The following is a 21,569-nucleotide window of genomic DNA, read 5'->3' on the forward strand; positions in this document are numbered from 1 at the left end:
ACCTGCCTATTTTAGCCGCAGTATATTCTCCATCATTATGAGAAGATTCCTGGAAAGTCATCACTGGGGGGGTGGGGGGGGGGGGGTGCGCTGGAATGGTGAGGAGGAGCTGATGGCTTCTTTCATGTATCTCTGAGTGCCGGGCTGCCGGCGGTCGATCAAGTACCGTGTCTCTGATGTTGCGCCAACGTGCGAGAACGTGTGGGGGCTCGACCCGGCACGCACGAAGTGGCAGCAGTGCCGACAGCAGAGGGGAACCAACTCGTTCCCGGGAATCATTTTGCATCTATCTCGCACGATGCAGGATCCATGTACTCTCTCCTACCGCAAGTTGGCGTTGTACCGACCGATAGGATCGGAGGTTGGCTCAACCGCTCAACGGCAGGCGTAACAGTATTGCGCGTGGCGGGCGGAGGCGTGGTGTCCGGCCGTCCGGCGTCGCAAGCGCGAAATCCTTTTCCTAGCCTCTCTGGGCGGCGTTGGCCGCCATCGGCCATTCCCAACCACCAGGGGGGTGGACGGTATTTCATTTACCATCCACCCCCTGGGTCTGGCGTCCGTCCAATCCGTATCCTACGCCCACGATTAAGCGAGAGGCAACCTGGTGCGAACGCTATGTGAAGTGTCTGGAGGCTTAGCTTCCAGCGCCCTCTCGTCATCCCGCGCCGCGCTGCATCATCGCCGGCCACGCCAGCGGCCTCCCGCAAGCTCGTAGGTCTTTCCACCCACCTGGAACTCGGCATGCTGTTTTAGAGGGGGCCATCTACCTTGTCCACACGGGCGCACAACGTTATCGTGGCGAGGGACCAGGACGGCGCGAAGAAAACGAGAGGCGCCGGTGACCGCGGCACCACCGCGCCGGGATCTCCACGAGTCGCGACTGACCGCGACACCGCACCATGGCTCGTCGCGGAGAGCACTACCATTCCACACACACACCGAAAAGCTTCGCGGAATGAATCGTTGCCGCGGCACGACCTTCCCGCCGCGGCCGGCGGTTTTACTCTCGCGACGCCGGCGCCGCCGCCGGATCACGCAGGCAGGTGGCCAAGCGCGGTGACCGAATTGGACTCAGGCCCATGTTGAGTACATGCAGGCCCATTCCACAATTCGTTTTCTCGAAGGAAGAAGGCCCGGTTCCGCGCAGAGCAGGCACTACGCAGCCCATCCGCATGACCTCAAAAAAATAAAAACGCAGCCCATCCACATCGAGCAACTGGGGCTTCCCTCCCATTCTCTCTCGTCCGAGGAGAGAGGGGAAGGGAAGGAAGCGGCCGAGTTGTGGGGTGGAGGCGTGGAGCCTGGCGGCCGGGAGGGCTAGGGCGAGGGGGAAGAGGCGGGGAGGGAGGACGGCGTTTTCCGGCGCCGCAATCAGCATTCAGCCCCCCTCCAAGCTCTCTCCGAGTAAGTTGAGATCACGCCCCCCCCCCCCCCCCCTCTCTCTCTCCGAGCCACTCCCGCGGTAGGACTGTAGGACGGCCCTTCCGGTGTGTTTCTCCGGCGGTAGGCTGCGCTAAAACCTCTTGTCCTTTTCTTGTGTCCCTGCCTGTATTATCCATAATTATGTTACGTTTTCCAGACAGATGGAGGTTGACGGGAAGGGCAGACCCTGTCAGCAAGATGGGAATTCACCAGATAGTCAAATACTGGGATATTCAGGACCAAACCTTCCAGAGGTATGCCATGGAACATTATTCCGTGCAATTGGGTTGGCACAAATGTACTCTATGCCTAGTTCATTCAAGAATAGATTTCATATTTCATAGTGCTGTCGATCTCTGTAGCTCAATGCACTTAGTGCTATGATGCATAGAGAACCTGGGTTGGAATGTTAACTCTGCATAGTCTATTGTTTTTTTTCCTCCTCCAAATGGAGTAGCAATTTTCCTTTTAATTCAAAACATGAATTTTCTTCTGTGCATGCTCATGTAGGACATCTGGTGTTATATACATTCTTTAATGCCAATGCGAGATGCTGCCCAAGTTGCCTGCGTTGCTCGGGCCTTTTTCTGTTCTTGGAGATGCCATCCCAATCTCGATTTCAGTAGGGAAACATTGAGAAGTGGATGCCGAAAGGATGAAAATGCAAGAGATTTCAACAGCTAAGTTGACCGCATTCTGAAAAACCATTCAGGCATTGGTGTGAAGGCCTTCAAGTTTCATGTTCCTTCAGTTTACAATGGGGATAGTGCTCATCTTGATCATCTGGACAGTTGGCTTCAGATTGCTGTTAAACCAGGGCTCAATGAACTAAGGCTTATTCTGACAACAGACGGAAAGTACAACTTCCCATGCTCACTTTTATCTGGTGAAACAGGAGACCCTCTTCGGTATCTTTCTCTTGCATGTTGTCACTTTCATCCAACCGTCAAACTAGGTTGCTTCAGAAGCTTGACAAAATTACAGCTGTCTGTGGTGCATATTACAGCCAGTGAGTTAGGGTGGTTTCTTTCCAATTCTTTTGCTTTGGAGCAGTTGAAACTCTGGTATCGCAATGACATAGATTGCCTGAAGATACCCTGCCTGCAGCGGCTCAGCTACCTTGAGGTGGTATGTTGCACCGGTCTTCAAGCGATAGAAAGCAAAGCTCCAAATCTCTCTAGTGTTTGGGTTACAGGTGACCTCCATATACAGCTCTCACTTGAAAACACATGCCGTATTAAGATATTAAACAGGCACTGTAGCAATTTCACCTTTTATGCTCGTACCAATCTTCCATCCATCATGCCAAATCTTGAAGCTCTTTCCATACGTTCTGACATTGGGGTACATACTCCAGATTATTGAATAGCTTGTGCACACAACAGTATTATGGTAACCATATACTGAAATATAATTAGACTCACACACACACACACATTTTCAGATGGTGAATACACCAATGGTGTCTAGCAAGTTCCTCCACCTCAGGTTGTTGAAGATTGCTGTTGGTGGTCTGACGTTTGATTTTTTATCTCTCGCTTCTTTTCTTGATGCCTCTCCTTCACTGGAGACTTTCATCTTGGAGGTAAGTTACTATTCTTCCTGCAAAAATATTGCCACTATGGTGCGAAGTGTTAGTTCATATTTGCCCTTTTCATATTTAGGTGATCCGAGAATTCAAGGAGTGTGTCTCGGTTTTTGAAGATCAGTCGGATCTTAGGATGATGCCAGGGCACCATCCTTCCAAGCTTAAGCATGTAAAGATCATCAAATTCTCTGCTGCCAAGAGCGTAGCTGAGTTAACATGTCATATTCTGGAGTCTGCAACTTCACTCGAGAGCCTTACATTGGACACCACTCATGGTATGCCTAGGTGCTCTGTCAACAGAATTGGCAAATGCGTCTTCCTGCTCAAAGAAGCACTCGTGGAAGCCCAAAAGGGAGTCTTGGCTGCCCAAGCGTTCATCAAACCGAAGGTTCCCTCCACAGTTGAGTTCAACGTTTTTGAGCCTTGCAGCCGGTGCTATGCTGTTGAACTTTAGATCGATGGTGTAGTTATCATAATTATTTCAGTATTGTCAGAACTGTCAGTATTAGTTTTGGTGGTGTCCCAGGTGAGGTGAGGTGTGCTTATCAAACGATTCGCTGCAGTAGCAGGACCTGTATCCATTTGGCAAGTGCCGCTGACCTCGCTATGCATTCTGGATTCTGGAACGCAGACGGCAGCATTCCCCGACTCGGTTTGATGCTGCAGATGCCGTTAACAGTCTGTTGCTTCACTACAATATCTCATTGTTTGTTTATTCGTGAGCTTTCTTTCAGAGATTGCCTGTTACACCCGGGTGGTATTTCGTCCAGATTACACTGTGCCACTGTCGTCTCTCTTCAGAAATTACCGTTAAGAAAGTAAACTGTAGCACTTCATTAGCCGAATGTAACGGATCAATTCACGGAGTAAAAGTTGCATCTCATTACTTCACTTCATTGTAGCTTAACGTATCAAATGATTGATTATTCAGAGAAGAAGTTGCAACACGAGAAGAATGAGATGCCGGCCGGTGAGAAGCATGATCTTGTCTCAGGGCAGAGCGTCTCCTCCCTTTTTTAAGGGTGCATCCTTCCTTTTTCGTAGGGGCGCATCGCATCTGAGGGAGAAGTAGGGTATGTTTCCTACTGCGTCCTCTTTCGCTGGTGTGGAGTCCGTTTTTCCATCTATAATCTCGCGAGACGGTTTCGTTCCTCCCAAGTCTCCTCGTTGGTCTGAAGGCACATTATACTTTGATCAGAGGCTATTTATGCTCAACCGCCCTCTACTTTGATTAGAGTTAATTGCTGAGTTTGATACTTTGATCAGAGGCGTCGTCGCGCCATGGGGGCTACAGAATTTGGATCGTCTCAACAAGATGAGAATTCATCAGGTGATCAAATACAGGGATGTTCATGGTCAAACCTTCCAAAGGTACGGCGTAACATTTTGATGATGGAAGTAGTGCATGCTTACATTAGCTAAGCATTTTTTTTGTTTGGTGAGTCGCAATCTCCTGCAGTCCTACTAGATTAGTAGCTCTGCTTTTGAATGTTCCAACTGTTGCAGATTAACTCTCCGCTACCGCCAAACACGTGCCATAAATCTCCACATCGTCCCTGGCTACTACTAGCTGACAAGTTAGAACACACATTATAATAAAATGGTTGTTTCCTGTCTAGGCCATAAGACATAGTAGGCATCTTTAAGACGTGTGACGAACTGCTAGTTCTTGTGGGGCTCTATTCCTTTGTCTGGAATGTTTTTTTCTGTTATCTCCTCATCTTAGTAATTTAGGTTTTTGTTGTGCACGTTAAGAAAAGAAGTTTTTTTTGGTTTGTTGTTGTGTATCTAGAACTATAGCTGCTCAAGCTCTATTGTATTTCATGGGTTTTCTTGCTACACATATATCCAGATATAGTATTTACTACCTTACATTAACTCATCTCTAGACTATTTTTGGAAAAACACTATCTCGTCCATATAGGTTGGAAAAAAAACATGTTTCAGTATATATTTCATAGCAGTTACCAGCGCTAGATGCCTATACCAATATCCTCTTCTTTTTGGTAAAGCCACACAGTGGCAAGTTTATTATGCTCAACCTGCATGCCACAATTACGTTCGAATACACTGTCCATCTCTGTATTTCAATGCACTTTGTGCAATCATGCACAGCCGACCTTGTTTGCAATTTCTATGTTGAATTTCTCCCTTGCGTGCTCATGTAGGACATCTGGTGTCATATACATTCCCTAATGCCAATGCGAGATGCTGCTCAAGTTGCCTGCATGTCTCGTGACTTTGTCCGTTCTTGGAGATGCCATCCCAACCTCCATTTCAGTGAGAAAACATTGGGAGAAGCAGATTTAAACCACTCTCAAAAACCACTCTGGCGTTGGTGTGAAGGCACTCAAGTTTGAGGTTCCTATTGTTTACAATAAGGATTATCGCAATCTTGATCGTCTCGAAAGTTGGCTTCATATTGCTGTTAAACCAGGGATTGAAGAACTGAGCCTTAGTCTGACAATAGACGGAATGTACAACTTCCCATGCTCACTTTTATCTGGTCAGACTGGAGGCGGACTTCGGTACCTTTTTCATGGAAGTTGTCACTTCCATCCCACAGTCAGACTTAGGGGCAGCGAACTAGGGTGTATTCTTTCTGGTTCTTTTTCTTTGGAGCGGTTGTAACTTAGCTATTGCGACAACATAGGTCGTCTCAAGATACCGTGCCTGGAGCGGCTCAACCACCTTGAGGTGGTATATTGCTCCGGTCTTCGAGCAATAGAAAGCAAAGCTCCAAATCTCTCCAGTGTTTTCTTTGCAGGCCTCCGCAAAGCACAGCTCTCACTTGAAAACACATGCCGTATTAAGACATTGAACAGGAGTTGTAGCAATTTCGCCTTTTGTACTGATCTTCCCTCCACCATGCCAAATCTTGAAGCTCTTACCATATATTCCGATGGTCCAGTAAGTCCAGACTATAAATTATCATTATGCACATAATATTATTGGAATTGCAGCAGTCATATAGGATTAAACTTTGACATCTTTTCAGATGGTGAGTACACCAATGATGCCTAGCAAGTTCCTCAACCTGAAGTTCTTGAGTATTTCTGTTGGCGGACCGACCTTCGATTATTTGTCTCTTGTTTCTTTTCTTTGATGCTTCCCCTTCACTGGAGACTTTCATCTTGGGGGTAAGTCACTGTTCTTCTTACCTATCCTGTAAAGATATTTGTCACTAAGGTGTAATTGTTCATACAAGTTTGGAACTGTTGACTCAAGTCTGGTTTTTTATATCTAGGTAATCCGGGAACTCAAGCCGCGTGTCTCAGTTTTTGAAGATCCCTCAGATCTGCGGGTGATTCCAGAGCACCGTCATTCCAAACTCAAGCATGTGAAGATCATCACATTCTCTGCTGTCAAGAGTGTAGTTGAACTAACATGTCAAATTCTTGAATCCGCGACATCGCTAGTGCCTTACGTTGGACACCACTCATGGTATGCCTAGATGCTCCGTAAGCGAAACTGGCAAATGCATCTTCATGATCAAAGATGCCCTCGTGGAAGCCCATAAAGGAGTCATGGCTGCCCAAACTTGCATCAAGCCGAAGGTTCCCTCCACAGTTGAGTTCAATGTTTTGGAGCCTTGCAGCCGGTGCCATGCTGCTGGACTTTAGTTTAGATGGCCAAGTTATGGTCAGTCATGAGTATTTTGTGGTGTGGTTCCTAAATTATCAGAATCTTCGGTATTAGTTTCGTGGTGTCACTGGTGACGTGAGCTTATCCAACGATTTACTATAGCAAATGCTAGTTTTGTTGTTTCACTGCAAATCTCTCATCGTGAGTTTTCTTGCCTGTTCGCACTTCCGTGGTCTTTTGTCCAGATTACACCGTGTTCCAAGCACTAAGGCAGTAGCAAAGGGTAGCACTCATTTGACAGAACAAAGCAGATCAATTCACATTGCAAAAGTTGCAGCTTATCACTTCGCTGCACTACACTATAACACTTAAACGAATGGTTATTGAGAACAGAAGTTGCCCTGCGCGATGAATCATTTTTCCTTGCTTTCTCGCTGACCTGGGCGGCTAATGTGCTGGGGTGAGTTTGGCGGACGGTTACTACGCGAGTTTTTACGCCTAGCCTCGATAGGGTGTGGTCGAGCACTGCACGTTCGTATTAATTTGTTTCTGCCGCCGTTCACCAGCCACGCAAAAGGCGATCGCATCCGTGTTGCCCTAGCTAGTGGGCCGAAGAAACTACCGGCGCCGGCGCCTCGATCCAGAGGAGGACGCGATCAGCCGATCAGGCCTGCTCCACGGCTGGGATGGGATCGCGCTTCGTTTTCGTTTGTGGCCGCGGCGGAAGATTATTACTAGGGTTCGCATTACATCTTGGTAAGCCGTGCTCTCTGTCTCTATTTTCCATTAGTTCGTACGGCTCGCGGTGGCAAGTCACTTCGAGTTCATACGGTTAATTAAATCTCGCCGCGGATGCCATGGGAACGCTCTTGATTAGCTTGCTGCTGTCTTGGTTTGGCGCGTCCATCTTGAGATTGATTGGCTAGCTGCTGCTGCTACTTCGTTTGTGCCATCAAAATAAAATTGGTTCGGTTGATGCTATATATTATTGCCAGGTCGGTCTAAATCAGAGTTACCAGGTAGCTAGGGCTTGTTTCTTGCTGCACAAAAATCTATCGTTTTATCCCTGCTGTTACATTGGTGGCAACAAATTGGCAATATACCTGCTGGTCCAGTGCCATTTAAAATAAAGATTGGCGAAATTAGGGCGTCAATATCAGGTGCTTATCGTACACAAACAATAATCATATATTAGTAATTTACTTGTGACAAACTATACCTTTTGCAATTCATTCTAAGGCCTAATGATGTCCCGTGAATTTCCCCCCCAAAAAAAAACCGATCTCCTTAGTTTGTTGCTCTTCTTTTGCAGCAACATATACATAGATAGACCTTCATCAAGACAAAAAGAAGAAGAAGAAGAAAAGCAAATGGCAACAATGGAAGGCGCGAGCATCCCAGAGGATTTAATCATCGAAAAGATATTACCATGGCTTCCTGCCAAGTCACTTGTGCGGTTTCGATCCGTTTGCAAGGCTTGGAATTATGAAATCCCTACTCGCCACTTCATAGAGTTGCACAGAGAACGTTCTCGACCGAAGATCGATCTGTAAAACTGGCTACGACCAGCAGGCACTGACGATGGCTTCTTGCAATGTTGTTACTTCAGGATGCCGTGGATGCAGGGCTACCGTTTCGTCGCTTCCTCTCGTCACCTCATTGTGCTCGGCTACAGGAATGGTTACCTGCTGTCCAACCCGGCTACGAAGGACATACTCCATCTCCCTCCTGCTTCTTGGTATAAAGCACGTGACACTTACATACATTGCACGGGGTTTGGCTTTGTGTCATCACTTGGAAAATACAAGTTGGTCAGCGTATCATTTGGTACTGGAGATACATGTACATGTGATGTGTTCACTGTGGGCATCGACGACTCATGGAGGACATGCAAATCACCTCCGTTTCCTGTATCCACGTCTCACAGCATGCCTTATCTCAACGCCAACCTGCATATGCTTTCTTTGGGCTCGATTGATTTTTCGGGGTTCAAGGATGAGATTTGGAGAGTTTTACTGTTCAATCTCGAAGAGGAAACATGGAGCGCAAAGGAACTGCCAGTTGTGGAAATGATAGACCCAAGGAATTTGAACTGAGAGAAATGCGTGGCTTTCTCTGTTTCGTTTGCTGCATCCCGGGGAGAACAGTCGATGTGTGGATGATGAGAGACTATGCGAACGGTGTTTGGTCCAAGTATTTGGTTATCGATGGCACGCACTTGGGGATCAAGAAGGGGCTGTATGGATTCCCGTTGGAGGTGATGAGTGATGGAAGGATCTTCATAGAGATGGACGATGGCCGGTGGTTCTACTTTGATCCCAAGGATGGAAGCTTCCAACTAGTTGGCCATCCGGGGCGGGGCGCCCGGAACGCGGTCTATGCAGAGAACCTTGTGCCGATTTTGGGCTTCTGAGGCCACCATTGAAAACTAGGATTCACATAAGAAAAATTCTGCACTTTTAAGCTTATTTGTTTCATCATTTCATATCATCAGTGTTCTCTGAACAGTGTAATCTGTTTTTCTTTAATTTGGTCCTTTTTGTAGCATCTTGTATAAGGTTGCAGTTTATGAGTTTAAGTTGTACTATTGCTGAGAAAAGGATGACGATGAAGCTGCGTTTTGCTCTGCAAATCTCTTATCATCTGTACTCTTTCTTATAAGAAGGCATGTAAAATGCTCCCTTGACCTTTGAACCAGACCACAGGGAGTGTTCCAGTTTTGGACACTAAGATTGTGCTACACTGTAACAGAACAAGTCAATGTACATAGACCACAAAGTTGCATCTCAAAATGAAACGAACATTGGATTTACACTCCGAAGCTGTTTCAGCTCCTCTCATCAGTCTGCGCTGCCGGGAAGAAGCTTGCGAGAAGTCGCTCGGGACGCCGAAGAGGTGGTCCCGATGCGGCCAGCGGTCGTCCCGATCCGGCCAGCAGCCGCCGGGATCACCCGCGACGGCGTCACGACTTCGACCACGGAGAGGTTGAAAGAGTCTGTCCCGAGGCGGCTCTGCGCCCACCCTTTCCGGCCGGAGAAGCCGCCGGCCATGACCCAGCAGTTCTTGAACCCGACGCTGTTCAGCGTCTTCGCCACGGTCTTGGAGATGTCGTTGTACCTGCAGGTCCAGAACACGTACGAAGGTCAGAAAGGTCACCGCCGTTTCATGAGTTCATCAAAATTGGAAGGCAGGAGCAATGGTACGGAGATGGTCAGGTGCACGGACGAGTCCATGATGATGACGTTGGAGCCCTTGCCGATCTTCTTGAGGTAGGAAATCTTGAGAGCCGTGATCTCCGCCTCGGCTTTCTTCGCGCTGCGCACCATCCCCTTCAGCTTGCTCGGAAGCTCTTCCAGCCTGAGAGCACAAGGTTGTGAGTTGTGATTACATTGTAACTGAACTCATGGCCGAGGAAACAAATGGATGCGTACGGCACAGAGATGAGCTTGTTCTTCGCGTTCGAGGGCAGCTGCGGCACGCCGGCTTTGGCCTTGTCCTTGTCGGTCCGCACGTCGATCAGGACGTAGTCTTTTGTGGTGACCTTGTCGAGAGCTTGCGCAGGGGTCAGTTCACCTGATGAGCAACAAGATGCAGCAACACGGTGAGCAATGCGAAACCGATTGCAGCATTGATGACGAAAGCAAGCGATGCAACGGGGCCAGTGCCATTACCTTTGTAACCGCGGAGGGTGAAGGAGACCAGTGACCAGACCGGCGGCAGGAGGAGGTACGCGAGGAACGCCGCTCCGGCGGCCACGACGTAGTCCCCGGGGGCCAACGACGTGATGGTCTCCACGGTCGCCGAGGCGACGGGCTTGGCGGCGTCGATGACCTTCGTGCCCTGCTCCGCCGCGGTCTACTGAGCAGAGCAAGCTCGTCAAACCAAATGGAATGGAACAGTTTCCCGTGCATGATCAAGAAGCTGTGGCTCAGAGTGGCCGAGACGTTCCCCCGGTCAGCGTACCTTGGCGGCGGTCAGAACGGGAGCGGGGTCGACGCCGGCGCCCTGGAGCGCTTCCGTGGCTTGCTTGGAGGCGCTGGAGACGACGGGCGCGGCGAGCTTGACGGCCTCGTCGGTGGCGCTCTTCAGCACCGGGAGCGCCGGCTTCGCGGCCTCGCCCAGCGCCTTGACCACGCCCGAGACCTGCTCGGCGACCTTGCCGCCGACGCCGATGGCCTGGTCCACCGTGTCCACCACCTGCGCGGCGAATCCCCAACCAAGAAACTCGCTCACGCACAATGCTTCAAGAAGGGAGGCCAATGCAACGCACGGAAGGGCGCGTACGCACCTTGGTGAGCGAGTCGGCGACGTCCTCCTTGGACAACGCCGCGGCGGGCGCGGCCGGCATCAACGTCAGCAATGCGGCGGAGCCGGCGATGGACGCGGCGTTAGCCGGCGCGCGCCGCGCCGGGCTCCTGGCTGTTGCCTTCGGCGGCGGCGGGGCCAGCGGCGCGAGGGTGGCCGACGCCGACATGGGGGCCATGGATGGCTTCGGCAGTTCGTATGGCCGTGCAGTCTAACCCACGCGCGCTGCGCTTTTGGCCACAAAGGCACGGGGCCACTGTGATGCTGGAAATTTTCGGCCACACACACGGTTTGTGGGGCAGCGAGGTGGTGATCCTTTTCCCGTCAACTCGTGTGGTACAACAACAAGTCGTACGACTGAAAGGCTGGGCCGGGGTACATCTGAAAATTTAAACCCGTGTAAATGTAGCCCACATGCGGCCTATATGACAACCTTACTTTTTTGGTAAATCGGCTTAGCCCATAAAGTTGGAGAAATATGGGCCTGCAATTTGGAACCAAGACAATCAAGCCAGCCATACAGTTCTAATGGACCTTGAATTTCGCTAGAATGCAGATTGGCCCATAAGCTGAAGGAAATCTTTCCCATTTTGATGCTTTGAAACACACCCTTCTTCTCTGGAAAGAGATACACAAAGAACTTCAGAGCACGCTTGCAAGTTGCAAGATTCTACCGAATCCCTCGAAGAAAACTGCAGGAAATACGATTTTTCACATGACTTCAGATACGATTTCTTTTTTTTTTCACATGACTTTTTCTACCAGCGCTTTATTCACCTATTCCTCTCATCTCATCTCCTCACAAGCATGTTCCATTTTTTTTTCATCCTTCTAGAATCTAGATAAGTTCCTGCTTTTTCCAAACAGCACAGGCCATGTGGGGGCACGATCAGATAGATAATCAAGCTCCTGGTTTGCTCATGTCATACACTACCAGATTATCAAACTCCAACTAGGCTGCTATCCAAGCAGCTATGTGAAGGTACAGTCATCCTAGGAGGTACTAGGGGGATCAAGCAATCACCTACCTTAATCTAGGCAACTTTTTCCCCAGCTCCTTTACTAATATCCATCCATCCAGTTTTAGGCCATGTTTAGTTACTCCCAACTCCCAACTTTAACACTATGCAAAAAGAAGATTCCCCATCACATCAAACTTGCGGTACATGCATGGAGTACTAAATGTAGATGAAATTAAAAACTAATTGCACAGTTTTGTTGTACTTTGCGAGACGAATCTTTTGAGCCTAATTAGTCAATATTTGGACAATAATTTACAAATACAAACGAAACGCTACAGTGTGCTACAGTACTGTAACAGTAATTTGGCACCTCCCAAATTCCCCAACTAAACACGGCCTTAAACAAGAGCTGGCCAAAAAAAGGTACTACCTTTGCTTTTGCAGGAGGCATGGCGCACTAGACACACACAGGGCCACTTTTATCCCATAACACAAGAGTATTTATGCCCTCCGCTTTGTCCCATTGGCGTTGGCTTTTGGGGCGTCCCAGTCCCATCAGCATTCCATCACCCACCCCTTGTAAAGTTGGGAGTCCATTCCACCTTGACTCTCCACTCAGGAGATTCACCACCACCATGACCATGAACACCAATTTGATGCAAAAGCCGTCACTGTTGCTTCACAGCGAAGCAAAAGTTGTTGTCGAGTTCCTCGTTTAAGAAAACGGGATTGCTCAGGATAAGCTTGTTGCATTCCTGTCGCTGCTTCTTTCATTTTTTTTCACCCCTCTCCTGTATGTTTACTGTCAGCAAAAGTGAATGTCAAGTTGAGACCTTCAGAACCCCTGGTGGATCTCTGATCCGAATCCACTCACACAGTGCTCTCAAGCCAGATATAGCAGTGACCATGATCAATCCTCACTCGCGATGACTATTCAATTGCAAATCGAGCAAGCGAACACGGATTAGGATAACGGTGAAGCCGAGATCGACGACCGGACAAAGGTAACATGGAGAACGAATAGAATCTTGCCAATTGGGGCGATCCAAATTCAACCCCTTGTATTGAAAGACCTCGGATCGATGTGGTTGCTGACGACGACGCCAAAACAGGCAGCCGCAGCAAGTGGCCTGCTCGCTCAACAGACGACAACCCATGTAGTGCAGCCACGCCACGCACCTTCACCTGCACAGTCTCTTACTTTCTTCGCGTTACGATCCACATACACGGCACCAAATTCTGTTGCGCCCTTGCTCTGCTCGGCCTGAAGAACCTGGCTACCTAGCATGGCCGGTCACCAGTGGTAGCTGCCTGCTGGTTCGTCGCGGCTACAGGGGGAGAGTCCACTGCCTCGTAGGAATTGTTGCTAGTGCGGGGAGCACTTGCTCCGCCCAGGCCAGGACTGCAGCAGCGGCGGCAGGAGCCTTTTGCTTCCCACTTCGTCTTCTCGGGAACGGGCGGTGCTCGCGCACGATGCCCGGCCGCGCACTCGGCTCCTGGATGCCCAGCTTTCCAGAGGGCTAAACAAAGCGCGCCTTGGTGGGTTTCGTTTTGCTTAATCGGGCACGACAATCGCAGCCGGAGAGAAAGCCGACCGGATTAAGCTGGGAAAAAATGGCCGGTGCGCGCGCCACAGACAGGCACAGGACACTACTACAGTCTGCAGCCTAGGCCTAGCTTGATGCATGGAGCATCCTGTCGCAGTCGCAGATAAAAAGGCTAGGTCGATTCGAAAAGAGATATTTTTGCCCAAATGGTGGTGTAGAAATTAATTGCTTTTTCTATTTTGTTTTGTTTAAAAGGGAAGCATCATGTATTAACAGGTGAAAGGAGGTGTCTCGCGGCTGCATTCTGGATGGGTTCCTTGTCGGCCTCGTGCAGACGCACCTGACATGTCGAATTGTTGATCGGCATGGCCATACTCTCCGGTTTCCTCTTGATCTTTATCTTTATATATATATATATATATATATATATACAAATTTAATTTTTTTTAAAAAAAAAGGATTGCACGTATCCTTCGGTTGAAACCTTCTTGTCAGACAGCTGGGCTGCTGGAGATAGATTCAGATTCATACACACATACTGCAGTACAGCCTTTTTGGCCCATTAATTCTTGTCATCTCCCAACAGTGACCACCGATGCCTGAAAGTGAATGGCATTCACGCACGGATTAACCAGATGATGATGAACCCATGATGTGCTTCAGATAGACACGCAGGGATGGCAGGTTCAGAAAAGCCGGCAGGGTCAATGGAGTCGCTCGCTGCTTTTGCTGAGCCCTGCCATAGTGCCCTACCACTCCACAGGATAGTGGTGCCGTGCACTGTAGGAAATGCGCGCACAGGGCGAGACGGTTTCAGGCGCAGGTGCGGCGAGCCTTTCGCTCGACCTGGATCCATTTCCGTGCCGTCGTGCCGTCACTGCTACTGCCTGTTGTTGTTGCTCTTTAATCTTTTTTTATCCTTTTCTTGGAAGGTGCATTGGGCTACAACTGGTTGTGGTTGACCTTGTCTATTGCATTGCATTGCATTTCCCCTCTCTCTCTCTCTCTCTCTCTCTCTCTCTCTCTCCACATTCCAATGGTCCTTCCAGCGAGCCACTTGCAAGTTGCAAGCGCGCGGCTAACCGAATGGCAGCCGTCCAAAATGCTGGGCGTACGGACGGGCGCGTGCCGAGTGGTTCCGAGCAGTGGACGTCCTCGGCGAGCCACTCAGGCTTCCATCACTTTGACACACGGAGTTGCTAAACAAGAGATCAATCATTGCATCGTCTAAGCAAAAGGAGATGAGCACGGGTGTGGATACATTTGCCAACGAAGGGATCGAACTGTTTATCGTGAAATTCTTGCAAAATTCCAGTGAAATTCCACAGCCCGATCGAGTCCGGACTCGCCCACCCTACGGTTCCTTTAGCTCGCCGTCGCCTCGCCTGAACTCATTTAGCCGCAGCACCAGTACTAGACTAATCATGATCACCAGAGCCACTGATGGACTGAAAAGATGAGCAAGAGGAACGCAAACGCTACTTGCCGATGCTGATGTGGATCGTGATGCAATGCACCTGGTTAAAATTTGATTGGAGTAGTGCTGTTCCAATTGCTTCGACTGATGGATGGATCCAAGGTTCTGTTGATGCAACGGTGCCATGATTGGCTGCTAGAATTTACTAGTAGCTAGTAGATGCTAACGAGCAATGATGATGATGATGATGAGGCATTAGGCCTGGAACCGCGTAAATCTTGGCCATACGTATATAAAAATTCATGTGTTATTCAGTCAAGAGGAACACTAGCTAGATGGGAGCAGTGTATTCTCGGAATGCTTGAGAACATGCTGCGACTTTTTGGTGCGTCTGAATCCAACTTGAATGTTGTCCTCTTGTTCGGTGGTGAGGAGACCCACCAACTTCGCCGCCTAGCTGGTTAATTGCAACCCTGATTAGCACTAGTATTCTCCATGACAAGACACTATTTCAAACTCTCGGAAGAAAATTAAAGTAAACTCTTCTCTCTCTCTTTTTTCTAAATAATTTGAAGAGTGCTCTCCACAAAGATGGAGCGCTTCTATATACAATCTCCTGTTGACTGTCAATAAACTTGCACCGAATTTTAAATACAAACTGTAGGCTAAAATAATAGCAATTGGCTGGGTCAATACCTGCGCTAGCATTTTCTTTTCCAACGCATGTCTCCGGTGCAAGCTGCAGCTGGCCGCCAAAAAGAATCTCCTTTCGGAATCAGTTCGACACCGGATATGTTAGCAAATATCACTTCCCTCGAACATCATTTTTATTCAAATATATCCGCCGGCACTCGTATAATATTTTGGCCATCCCGAAAAAGAGTATGATTCTCTTATCTTATCCTTTAATTTGCTTATTGTTTTATTAACTTTCTTTTTTTAGCTTTGGCTTGAAAGTAGAATTTATGAGCGAAAATGATGTTTTGGATATGTTTACTGGATTGGGTCCAGCTCCACTGTAGTGATTGTTACAACCAAACAGTAACAGGCACTAGTTGTTATGTTGTTTGTGAACGGTACGATCTGGAACCCAACGGCCTGGATCGATTTGTGTACAGTTGCATGCATCCATCCATCCGCTGCAGAGGTCAGGGAGTGATGTCCAGATAAGCACAGTTCCTTTCAACTGTCCAATCCAGATTTTTATTCACGAAAGTGATTTCCATGCCAGCTGCATTATCAGCCAAATTTTGGAGCTCAGACAAAACATTAGCTGCACTGTCAGAGAAATGGAACTTGGTGCATAAACACGAAAAGGACAGAATGAGTTCATACTCTTAGATGGTACTGTACGGTTTTTTTTCCTTTGATGATTGAGCGATTAAGGATCATCTAGGTTTTTTTAGAAAATAAAAATCCATTAGAAGGATTTTGATCTAAATCACCGCTACATGTTGACAGTTGATACTACCCAAAGCGTACTCGTTTTTGAACATTACCCAAAGCGTACTCGTAAAGAGGGCTGGTTCTAGCATGCAGACTTCGTAGAAAGTTCCAAAGTTTCACCATGTGGAGCTCCAAGCTTTTTACAAAAGTGAGGGAGCACAAATAAACATCAAACACTGCGAGGACGAATCGAATACACGAGATGTGGAAAAGGGTCGACTCATAGCAGAAAGAGAGGGAAAATCTCAAACTTTTTTCGAGTGGGGGTGCAAGAAAAAGGAGTGATAAACACAATAACGCTTTTGCCTTGCCCAGTTTCCTTCCCCACTATCGCATTTTTTTGCTTTTCCTGACGGTCCACTGGGAAAAAAATCGTAAAGGAAGAAAGAAATGCAAGGGAACCATTAGGTTTTTTTTTTTTTGAGAGGAAGGGAGCCATTTGTTCTGTGGGGCCTGCCAGGTGCCAGCCGACCTGCTTCCCGCGAAGGCCACACGGTTACACGGGGATGGCCACGGAATTGGCGCTCAATCGCAGTTGGACTCGCAAAGGATGAGATTATATTCCGGTGGTGTTTGAGACGCGACGAAATTCGGAACAAAGGCTGCTTTTGATGTGAGATCTTGATTCGTTCCACGCTTGGTATAATTTCGATCAGCTTTTGTGGATGTACTGGTGTTTTCTTGCACGCTAATATTTTCCCTACGAGAATAACCTACCTTTCTTGATGATGACGTTCGGTGATATACATGTACTTACTCTCTCCGTTCCAAATTATAGTTCGTTTTTACTTCTATAAATTCATAGATTTTGTTATGTACTTATTTTTTTTAAAACAAATTATTATGCACTTAGGTATACCCTATGTCTAAACCAAATCGACTTATAATTTAGAACGAAGGGAGTATACTCGAAGAGAACTTTAGCCTCTTAGGAGTTTTTTCTCCCTTAGATGTGTATAATATATTGAAAACATCATGTTAAAACGTTAAGCTTCTTTTTTCCCGACACAAACACGCATAACACTCACGTGCATGAAAATACCCTCGTCCTTATAAATAAACACACGCAATTCTACCTTTGAGCATCGATACGGTAATAAATCTAAAAAATATACAAGCAATTGGGGGGGGGGGGGGGGGGGGGGGGGGCGCTGCCTGCGCGAGCATACGTGGTGCATGCAAGAGAAGCCGCCGGTGAGGCCGTGCCGACGGGTGGCTCGCTTTTCCTCCCCTGCCGGCGGGCCCGGCATCTCCGTGCGCGAGATTACGGCGCTGCCCCCCGGCCCCCCGCGTGCGCGCACCCGGCCGCAACGTCTCGGCGTCTCGTCGCCGCTCCGTCCCGTCCCCGCCCGTGCGCCTTCACCATCACACGGACAGATGCGTGTGGGCGAGAGCACCCGTGGGCCGTGGCCGACCGCCGCCGACCCTTTTTCTTATTTTTCTTATTTCTTTCTTTCATCTACTTGTTCTCTTCCTACACGTCTCTGCTGCAGACTGGAGTACTGCATGCCGTCAATCAAAAAGATAGATAGCCAAGCAAGCGTGTGTAGAAACCGTGGCAATTTTACGTTGCTTTGGTTACGCGAATTCTCTTCTCCCAAGTTGCAGGCTCGAGTTCCTTCAAAAAAAATGTAGGATTGAGACTTGAAGAGTACACGTGGACACATACTGTTTATGTTGGCAACAGATCTCGTAGACAAGAGTATCTGGAGATTGGAAGAGCAATAGATCAAAGCTTGGTTGATTTGTTTCATTAGTTGGCATCCAGCTAGATTAACATGGCAATATGCCAGGGGCTCGGTTAAACAAAACGATCGGCGGATACGCTTCCGATCATCCCGCCTAGTAGTCCCCTCCAATCAACGTAACGATACCGATTACTCCAATCAACGCTTCTGCTCTAATTTTTGGTTTGGTCCAACTTCTATGGCTGACAGGTGGACCTAAAGTGTCTATCCTTTTCTGGCTCGAAATTTCATCGCTCCACCTATCCTGTTCCGATTGTTTTTTCGGTCACCACAAAACCAAACAGAATCCGCTTCCTCTTCCAACCTGCACATTCCTTGGTGCCGTACCCTCGTAATAAGCCCCCTGCGGCTGCGACGGTCTTATCCTCCTCATCCACCTCCACCTCGCGGACGTCGCTATCTCCGGCGATAGCAACGGCAGCGACGATGAGTTCGTCTACTCTGGCTTCGCTGCAGACGGCCATGGTCACGCCGGCCGGCCTGGTCGAGCTGACGAACGGCACGGCGCATAGCAAAGGCCACGTGTTCCACCCGACGACGCTGTGCCTTCGCGAGCCACCATTGGACACGAATGGCGGCGGCAGTGATAAGAAAAGCTGGTGCCGACGGCGCCAGCAGCGATCCGGTCCTTCTCGGCCTCCTTCGTGTTCGACATCGTGTCGGCTGCCGAGGCCATGGGCGCCGGCCACAGCCTCGCACTTGTGGTCTCCCCGACCAAGGACCTCTCCTCCGGGGTGCCCACTTCCTACCTGGGCCTCCTCAACGACACCCAGATCTTTGCCGTGGAGCTCGACGCCGTTATGAGCCCGAGTTCCACGATGAGAACAACAACCACGTCGGCTTTCACGTTGACACTCTCATGCCCACCGCCGCTGCCAGTGCCAGCTACTACGACGATAGGCCCAGCAAGAGCCTGACCCTGGTTAGCAGCGACGCCATACAAGCATGGGTGGATTATGATGGCATTGCCGGCTAGGTCGATGTGAGGCTGGCTCTGATCAGAATGGGGAAACCGAGGAAACCGCTGGTCGTGGCCGAGGTCAACCTCTCGACGGGATCGGAGATGAAGAGTACGTCGGCTTCTCGTCGTCCACGGCTAGCTGATCAGCTGACATACATGCTCGGCTGGAGCTTCGCCGTGGGCGACGTGGCTCCGACCATCGACATGGGTAGGCGGCTACCCAAGGCCCCAAGCTACCTTACCAAAGCTCCAAATCTCCGTCCAAGACCTTAGTAATTGCTGTTCTGGTAGTAGCTAGCATGCTCGCCCTCGCCACGGTAGCCTGTATTCTTCTCCTCATCCGGCGACATGTAGGTCGAGCTGCACGAGGACTGGGAGATCGAGTTTGGGGCGCACCGGCTCGAGTGCTCCGCTCCATAGCCTCCCCGACGAGTGGCACATGCAGTCATGTAGATGGCCCTCCGATCCTCCTCTGGTGGCAGCACAAGGTGATGCCCGGCAGCATCCAAGTCTACATCGCCACGGACCCATGGTGCCCGCGGGGAGCGGTGGCGGGATGCAAGAGTCTAGAGTCGCTCACCTAGGCTTAGCTGCAGTCACCATGCGGGCCTTGCCTGAGTGCCTGATGCGCGAGCGCGAAGGATCCTTGGGCGTGCCGGTTTCTGCCCAGACGTTGAGCCACTGCTACGTGCCTATATCTATGTCCATCAATCCATGTGCTCGGAGGGCTTTCTCCCTAGTGACGTGGCACCTGGTGGCCATACAAGTATACAACTACGGCGAGGCGATCCTCTCCTCCAGCAGGTCTGTATGAAATTCCATTGAATCATGTGTTACTTCCAACTATCGGTTGAGATGGGTTTTTATAAGAGATTTAAATTTGTTCAAGGATTATTTCTCAAAATTAATGAGCTAATGAGCCCAGTTTGTGTATAAAGTTATAACCTATTTTAGGAATAATTGATGTATGTTTCTTCGACTAGGGGCGTGCGGGGATTTATTTTGATCCCATGGCAACGCACGGACATATTTGCTAGTTCGTATACATTTATCAAGGAACCGGAGAAACAAATAAAAAGAATGAAAATATTAGCGAAATCCAAGCTAAGTTACCACAAGAAATCAGAGGGTAGCTAGATAGGAAAAAGTTGATGATGTGCTTGCTACTTAATTAAATGGAAGGATTTCAAAGGAAAGTCCTTGCCAATTTATAAGGACCTTTTTCGATTAAAAAATCATAAGTCAGAGAGCCACATCATTTAGAGTAAGTTCCACAGTTTCTTCACATTATATAACCTCGTAAGAAATGACACATAGCTCTCTTATATATTCGAAGGCATATTCGAAGGACAAAAGGTAGATTGTAAGGTAAATAGTTTTCTCTTCAAGATTCAGAGTTCTCTTATCGTTTGAAAGATGCCATCCTGATAACTGTCCACGACCATTTTTGTCTCTAGCATGACCGCTTGATAATAAATAATAAATATGGAGGAAAACAGGGGAAATGACTTGCAGTTAAATTTAAGCATAGTCGTTGCATCTGACCAGTTGTGAGACGGTCATTTTCAAGCCAGATAAACTAATCTTCCAAGCACTACACCGGAACAAAGTCTCCTGGGTGGACTATATATAATAGCCTAGCTTACAACATCTTTGATGCTCTGCAGTGAGCTAGTGAGGCCCTGATTGTCCCTGTGTGAAAGGATAGCATGTCGCTATTGTGGGGTGGTGCTTTCTCTAAACCCCTGCCACGTACATTGATGGATCCATTAGCGATTAATTATTAACTGATACTCCAAATTAAGTAATGGCACCACTGCATAAATTAACATTTCCGGATTGAAAAATCATTAGGGGGCGTTAGGATATTTGAGCTAAAGTTTAGTCCGTGTCACATCGAATATTCGGAGGCTAATTAGGAGGACAAAATATGAGTTAATTATAAAACTAATTGCACAGATGGAGGCTAAATGGCGAGACGAATCTATTAAGCCTAATTAATCCATCATTAGAAAACGGTTACTGTAGCAGCACATTGTCAAATCATGGACTAATTAGAAATCATGGACTAATTAGGCTTAATAGATTCGTCTCGCCGTTTAGCCTCCATATGTGCAATGGATTTTGTAAATAATCTATATTTAATACTCCTAATTAGTATCTAAACATTCGATATGACTGGAGTTAAAGTTAGTCCTGGAACCAAACGGCCCTAAGGCGAATTGTCATGGTAGCTACGGGGAGCGAAATGCACGATCCAACGTCACAAGTTAGGTGCACAAGTATTTTACTCGGAATTGTCATGGGTGTAGCGTGGAACTTATGAAAACAGAACACGAGTTTCATTGTGTTCGTTTTACCGCACGCTCCATAAAAAAATGCTATGAAAGGCACGTGTCTCTAAAATTTACTTTAAAAAGCGGCACCTTTTTTTCCTCAGAACTTAAAATATTTTTGTCAGTATTGAATCAATGAGAAGATATATACAATCTTATTGACTATTTTCCGATAATAACAGCCCCCGTCGAATATCCCGTGGGGCACACGGGGTGCTCAACCTATACTCTTGGACCATACTAGATGGGGTC

General features: G+C 48.3%; 2 protein-coding genes across 2 annotated transcripts; one reads left to right on the plus strand and one right to left on the minus strand.

The window, feature by feature from the left end:
• Positions 1 to 2,106: 2,106 nt before the first annotated feature.
• LOC101786888 lies at positions 2,107 to 3,700 on the plus strand (the record flags this gene model as incomplete). Its single annotated transcript, XM_022825185.1, has 3 exons — positions 2,107 to 2,766; positions 2,867 to 3,007; positions 3,087 to 3,700. Coding segments are annotated over 3 exons (1,179 nt in total), but the record flags the coding sequence as incomplete, so codon positions are not given.
• Positions 3,701 to 9,213: 5,513 nt separating this feature from the next.
• On the minus strand, positions 9,214 to 11,125 carry LOC101752741 (calcium sensing receptor, chloroplastic). The gene is made up of 6 exons (XM_004953735.4): positions 10,884 to 11,125; positions 10,559 to 10,792; positions 10,267 to 10,450; positions 10,027 to 10,168; positions 9,821 to 9,952; positions 9,214 to 9,712 (listed from the first exon to the last, which is right to left on the minus strand). Exons 1-6 carry the CDS (start codon positions 11,076 to 11,078, stop codon positions 9,436 to 9,438), a joined length of 1,164 nt encoding a protein of 387 aa, XP_004953792.1. The 5' UTR covers positions 11,079 to 11,125; the 3' UTR covers positions 9,214 to 9,435.
• Positions 11,126 to 21,569: the final 10,444 nt, after the last annotated feature.

This window comes from Setaria italica, chromosome I (genome assembly GCF_000263155.2).
Source record: "Setaria italica strain Yugu1 chromosome I, Setaria_italica_v2.0, whole genome shotgun sequence".
In the NCBI taxonomy this organism is placed as follows: domain Eukaryota; kingdom Viridiplantae; phylum Streptophyta; class Magnoliopsida; order Poales; family Poaceae; genus Setaria; species Setaria italica.